This window comes from Quercus suber, unplaced genomic scaffold (genome assembly GCF_002906115.3).
Source record: "Quercus suber isolate HL8 unplaced genomic scaffold, Cork oak 2.0 scaffold_25, whole genome shotgun sequence".
In the NCBI taxonomy this organism is placed as follows: Eukaryota; Viridiplantae; Streptophyta; class Magnoliopsida; order Fagales; family Fagaceae; genus Quercus; species Quercus suber.
Genome location: NW_027069490.1, coordinates 1 through 6,758, shown reverse-complemented (window position 1 = coordinate 6,758; position 6,758 = coordinate 1). Strand labels below are relative to the sequence as shown.

Here is a 6,758-nt window from a genome sequence, read left to right as displayed (position 1 = left end):
CATGTTTAGTCTTTTTATTTTTTTATTTTTTTAAAATACCAATACATCTAGGATACACCGGTGATATGACTTGGATAACGTTCTAACCCAAATCCCAATAGTGAAAAATAGCCCAAACTTGAAAGAATTTTATATGTTTTATATATTGATTTCAATGTTGAGTACTTACTAGTTATTTGTTATTTACTCTTCTAAATCTTGGTTTCTATTCTAAACATCATTTAATGGCCATAGATTCACTTTATTATTAATTATTTCTTTTCAATTGATATATGCTTAACAATATATAAAGTAAATGCTTAACAATATATAAAAAATAAAAAAAATATATATTTTAATAAGTTATTAATACACGTATTTCTGACGTATCGTACCCTAAGTTTTTCAAAAAATGTAAAAAAAAAAAAAAAAAAAAGTTGCTTGCAGCTGGTTCAAAGGGTTAGCCTAAAAATCGAAGAGAACTGAATGATACAAGCTTAGCACCCGAAGAAAATAGGTAAAACGTTTTTCATGTTACTGTGGTATCTCAATGAATTGAAAGTATGATGTGCATAATTGATTACCTGTTTGCACCGGCATGTAGGTGCACAAGGGAGTTGGGGGTGTTACATTCTTCCATCATGAGGTTGTGAAGAGGGCTTTGGTACTTGCTATGGAGATCCAAATGTTACCAAATTCTTCTTTAAAAATTGAAATATATTATTGATCCCTAAAGTTTACCTTATGAGTGCTTTTTAATCTATGATGTTTCAAATGAGTGTTTTTAATTCCTAAATTTTTTTCTTAAAAAAATGAGAGATATAGGTCCCTTTGTTCACTTCCCGTTACTTTCTTGTTTACGTGTCTTGCGAAGTAATAATATGACAATTTTTAATTGATGTGACCACTAATTTTTTTATTAAAAAACTGTACATGCAATCCTAGATCGAACCTGATCTTGTGCCTAGTATAAAAAATTCTATGTCTATGGCCTTGGAAACAAGCATCTTAATAAATTGATGGACAACTAATCTTTTTATTAAACACTTGCTGCTCCTTGTAGTTGGTTTATGTTATTGCTTCCTACCATTATTTGTGAAAAGAGAGCAAAATAAATCGATTTTAGGGTAATTATGACTTCAGTCTTTAATGTTTACACTATGCATCAATTTGATCTCTAACGTCTCACATGTGTCAGTTTAGTTTCTAACCTTTTGGATATTGTACCAAAATATATAGTTTTCATTGTGATGGATGGAAACTGCTAATGTGTCTAACATTGATATAAAAATATCAATTTTTTAATAAATAATTTAGCCCACATTGCTCCTATCAAAAAAAAAAAAATTTAGCCCACATTGCAACACATATGACAGCTTAGGTGACATAAATTGATATTTCAATAACCACCATTAACCATGTCAGTACTTTCCATCATTACTCAACAATATTAACTATTTTGACACATTTAAAACATTGGGAACTAAATTGATACATATTGTAAACATTAGAGACCAAAATCATTATTTCCATTGATTTTACTATACAATTGAACATTAGACAGTGTTTATACCAAACCTATTGAACCCTATTCCAATCCTAAGAGGACTAGATTGCTTTAAGACCAAAAATATACTTCAGTTTACATATACATAGAGAGAGAGATGGTTCAGCTGCAAATTTTACCATATGGAGATTACAAATTAATATAACAATAAATGTGATCGATAAAATTTAATACCTTATATATAAATATATAAGTTGTCTATTTATAATTGAGGACACGTTAATTTATAATATGGAGCGGTAAAACTTGTATAGCCATTACATTACTTCTCTTAGAAATATCGAGTCTTTTGGTGGTCCAGCTGTCGTCTGTGGTCCTGTGGAGGACCTTACAAAATTACCCGAACCACGAAAGAGGAGGGTTTCTAATTCTAGCACACCTTCACTCGTTGTAATTTCTCGCCTGAACCAAGCAATGTTTTCAAAAATCCACAAAGCAACCGATAAGACTAGGAGATCGATTCTTACAAAACAAAGCTACTGTTACGTACCAGCTGTCCTACCAGATTGGTTCTAGCTTTTGAATTTGCTTAGGAGTTTATCTTTATCTTATTGCTATTGATTGTTATCTAATATTTCAAGTATTTGTTATCTAATGGGATAACAATTGCCTTTATCTTTATCAGATTAGTAGGCTAGATTGTAGGAATTGTTTCTATCGTTTAGTTGTTGGATTTGTTTTTACGTTCAGTTGTATTATGATTAATAAAGGGGTATGAGAATATTTTAGTAAAAAATCAAGCTTTGCTTGTTAAGGAGTTCTTGGTTATCCCTCGAAGTATAACCAGTGGCCGTGGAGGGGGTCGTAACAGCTACCTTGTTTGTTAAGGCACCTAAGCATGACTAAGAACAACTCCAAAGTTCAGGCACTCTATGAACACTGCAACAACACCTTCACTCCTCCCTCTACCTCTCCCTCTCCTCAAGCTTCCCAGAGTATCTGTTCTCTTCTGGGTATTTCTCAATTTCTTTCCTTTCTTCTAATTGCATTCTCTTTTATGTGCATGTTGAAAAAAATTTGTGCGCTTTGCAATGTTTGGCTCAGTTGCGGAAATGGGTATTGGACATATGTGAATTTGTTTTGAGTTTTCTTTATTTGATTGTGGTATCCTATTTTAAGGGTCACATTGGAGTTAAATATTTTTAAAAACTTCAATATACATGAGTAGAGATGAAATAGACATGAAATTGGGCCATATATAATATTGACTTGCAATATGCGTTAGTGAATTATTTTAATTGATAGTTGGCATAAAGTGTAATCTAGCTGAAGCTGCCATTTCTAAGGAAAGTTTTACTAAATACTACAGTAAATTTTATTAAAGTTTAGAGATTAATAACTTCATGCCTGCTTAAAGTTTGCTTATAGCTAAGGGCTGAAATAGTTTCCCATGAAGCTTTATTCTATGTATTTTCATAAACATTTTGTTGTAAAATGTAGCTTTATGCTTCTAACATATGATTTTCACTCTATTACAGACACACTTGGTCCAGCTGATGTTGGGCTTAAAGAGGAACTTTCGCATGATGATCTAGAACATGGAAGTTTTGGACTTGACCAACTAGACAGGGCAGAACGACGGGCACAACCAATAACTTATTTGGAAGTATATAAATGTCATAGTTCTACTGTAAGCTCTAGCATCTTCTTATCCTGAATGAAAATTTGTTGAATCCTGCAGTTCATGCTCACCTCATTACAAGTTTGTAATTCTTAGTGTTGCTAGCTGTTACAGACCTTGAAAATATGGGAGTTTAATGCTTTTGCCCAATTCTTTTGATTTGTTCTTATTTCTAGCATTTATTTTTTCCCTTGATTAGAAATAAAATTTCTACGAAATTAGTGTACAGATTGGTTAAGATCATTTATCAGTAGGTTCTAAACCTACCTCTTTGCATGCGTCTGACGTTATCTGTGTGGCCAGTGTGTGCATATGACAAGCTGTTTCAAATATAATACTCAAGTATTGAGTAAGAAGTATTTTGCTTTTTTATTTGTAGATGTGTATATTTTGCCTTCCTACTTCTGCAGTTTTTCCACTCCATAACCATCCTGAGATGACTGTTTTTAGCAAAGTTCTCTATGGCTCTTTGCATGTGAAAGCTTATGATTGGGTTGAGCCTGCCCAAATCCAGGAAAGAAAAGGACCTAGTTCCTCTCCAGGTCTGTTTTCTCATTTCATTTTCAGCTTGTCACAACAGATTCTAGGACTTTTAATTACCTAAAGCCAATTCTGGCTCGATTGTGTATATCCCTTGCGATATTTTCTTGTATGAAATTCCTATCCTACTTTAAGAAATTACCTGAGAATAGAACTTAAAACGCACTTTTATGCTATGGAGCTTTAATTTCTCTATCCCCTGCAATGATGGACAGATTGAATTGTAATTTTGAAATGATCTAGAAGCAGTATAAGTTTGATGCGTACAGCATTGAATAAGAAAAGAGGGGGGGGTTTTTTTTTTTTTTTTTCTTTCTTGACTTTCCAATTAGTTGTTGATGTAAGTATTGTATTCATGATGCCTCAGCTCTAATGGCCGGTTTGTCATTTCCATGGTCTAAATTTTACCCTGTTGATTGGAGCTGCATATCTATGAACTTGGTTTTATGCTGTATATCAGCCAATTAGATAACTGTTACAATATTGATCTTCGCCTGTATAATTATACTGTCCACATCATTGTGAAACGTGGGCTTGTCTCTACAATCTCCTTTAGTTGTAACTTGTAATCACCAATCCCCAGCCAACAGCTGCTCTGCGAATCTCTAATTGGGCATTGCCACCTTCTACTGAAAGAGGAATAGCAATTTCACTCTTCTTGTCTGAAAAGCAGCATGATTTCTATTTCCTTGACTGTGAAGCAACCAAATTTCATGAGTGGAATTGATGTTATCTTGTTTTTGGAAGCCTGAGAGGCCGTATCAAAATTTTGCGATTAAGATTTTGTTGTTGTCATCTATAGTCTAAGGTCTTGCTCTTGATTTTCAGATATAGGATCAGTAGTTGGAACTTTTGATGAAAATTTTCTGATTTGCAGTAAGATTGGCAAAGTTGTCGGCTGATAAAGTTTTGACAGCACCTTGTGAGGCCACAGTTTTGTACTCAAAAAGTGGGGGTAATTTGCATTGTTTAACTGCAGTCACCCCTTGTGCTGTACTTGACATCCTCTCACCTCCATACAGAGAAGAACCAGGCAGAAAATATAGCTACTACCATGACTACCCCTACTCTACCTTCTGTAAGTATCTTTAAAGTAATTTTAATGTTATTTTTATTTCCTTTTTCTTTTCTTTCTGTTGTGCTATACTATGATTATGCACATATAGCTCTTTAATTCATATTTCTTCTTTTTCTTCTTCCTCCCTCTTATTTGTCTTTTTCTTTTTTTGACTAATTTTTTGGAAGTGACATAGAGAATCCCATGGTTTCACCTTGGTTTCCAATTAAACCCCAAGTTTCTAAATTCCTAAGATATTGACCATGTGATTTCCCTAATATTGGAGAAGGACTATTGCTTGTGAACCACATGTGATATTGGATCACAAACAACACCCCCACATTCACCCCTCCCCCAAAAAAAGAAAAGAAAAAAAAAGCACTCATGTATTCAAATGAATAGATATCCAATATTATGACATAGAAACTGAAACATAAAAGTCCAAAGAATAAGAAAATGTTAGAACTTGGAAATTTAAATATAGTCATCTATTATGATTTTAATAAAACACCACTATGCACTGAGAGACATTAAGTCCTTAGATAACCACCACCATCACTTCAAAAGCTAGTGAGACCAACGGTAAACTCCTCATGAGCTATTCTCTTTGATTTTTAGAGCTGTAGTTCTTTTAACCACTCTCTTGTTATGTGTTTTCCGTGTCCTCATCTCTGATTGGTTCAGCAACACCTGTACTTGTCTTCCTAAATTTGTTCACATTTACTTTTTGATTTTATGAGCTAGAGATTTTCAATATGATCAATAGTAGAGTGGAAAAACTTTAGTGAGGGAATGTGATGGTGAAAGAGAATAATGTTAGACGAAGTTTTTATCCAAATCAGGTTGTAAGAATTTTCTCCAGTCTACTACATGACAATTCAGATGACTATCCAAGTGTATTTTAAACAGATGACCCATTAATTCATCTAAGCAAGTTGCATGATTATTAAGTCGGTGACAATACATAATCAACATGTTGTGAGTTGGAGTAAAACCCTGTCCAATTTTATTTACTTTCAATAAAAAGAAAAATAAGAAAGTTAAAAACAACAGATTTTTTTGGAGCTTTTGACCATGTCATGCTCTGTGCGCTTTATTTATTTCTTTTAGCACCCCACATGAGTGTCGGTGCTCCATTAGTCCCAGCTAACAGGGTCTCACAGCTGTGAAAAGTCGCAACTTTAAGTACACAATTGACATTGAAATATTTGAAAATCACATGTTTAGTTTAAAATCAAGTTCAAACCTGAGGTCTTGTATGTAAGTTATCCTTTTTTCTTATACTACATGAGAACAACTTGAGTGGCTTGTTGAACATGTTAATGCAGCAGCAGGAAATAGAGCTTTTATAGGAAATGAGAAAGAAGAGGACTATGCATGGCTTGCAGCGATAGAAACTCCAGATGATCTCAATATCTGCGACGGAAAATATGCTGGCCCAGCCATTGATCTCTAGTTGTCTCATCACTTTTGTTTAGATAATTCAAAATTCTCATTTGCGTTCAGTTCTAGCTTTGGACCATAGAAAATGTTAATTCCTTGATTCCTGCCATAGTCTTACAAAAGAGGTACTATAAAATGCTGATGCAGGGTGCTTTATAGATGATCACCTACAGAACTTTAACATGAAGTCATTTCGAAATCCATCTCTATTCTCCAAGTTAATTGGCCATTTTGGTTATTATTCAAGGATTTCAATCACGTCAATAATGATTTGTTTATTTTTGGTCTTCCTTTATTAACCAGGGCTCTGTTACACTATATGCTTTTTCTTTTCTTTACTTTTTCATGAAAATAGATATAATTAATCTGGATAAACTACTCCAACCTCTCCTCTTTTATGTCAAAAGCTTGCACATCCCTGGTATGTTTGAAATTGCTCAAACATTCCTTAAGCTCGTTTGATGGAGGATGAAAATGTGAGAGGATAGTATTTGGTTAGGGTGTTTGAATATCAATTGTATTTAAACACTGAAAACTGTGGGCCCAAAAAA

At 33.6% G+C, this 6,758-nt stretch overlaps 1 protein-coding gene across 2 annotated transcripts; it reads left to right on the top strand.

Moving 5' to 3' along the window:
* Positions 1-1,805: 1,805 nt before the first annotated feature.
* On the top strand, positions 1,806-6,448 carry LOC112038270 (plant cysteine oxidase 3). Of its 2 annotated transcripts, none has more exons than XM_065766886.1 (5): positions 1,806-2,499; positions 3,025-3,176; positions 3,547-3,709; positions 4,585-4,785; positions 6,096-6,448. In XM_065766886.1, the coding sequence occupies exons 1-5, from the start codon at positions 2,385-2,387 to the stop codon at positions 6,218-6,220; spliced, it is 756 nt and encodes a 251-aa protein (XP_065622958.1). In that variant the 5' UTR covers positions 1,806-2,384; the 3' UTR covers positions 6,221-6,448. The 2 variants fall into 2 exon arrangements, with proteins under 2 accessions (XP_065622958.1, XP_065622955.1); XM_065766883.1 differs by having other exon boundaries at positions 1,808-2,499; positions 6,093-6,448.
* The last annotated feature ends 310 nt before the right edge of the window (positions 6,449-6,758 follow it).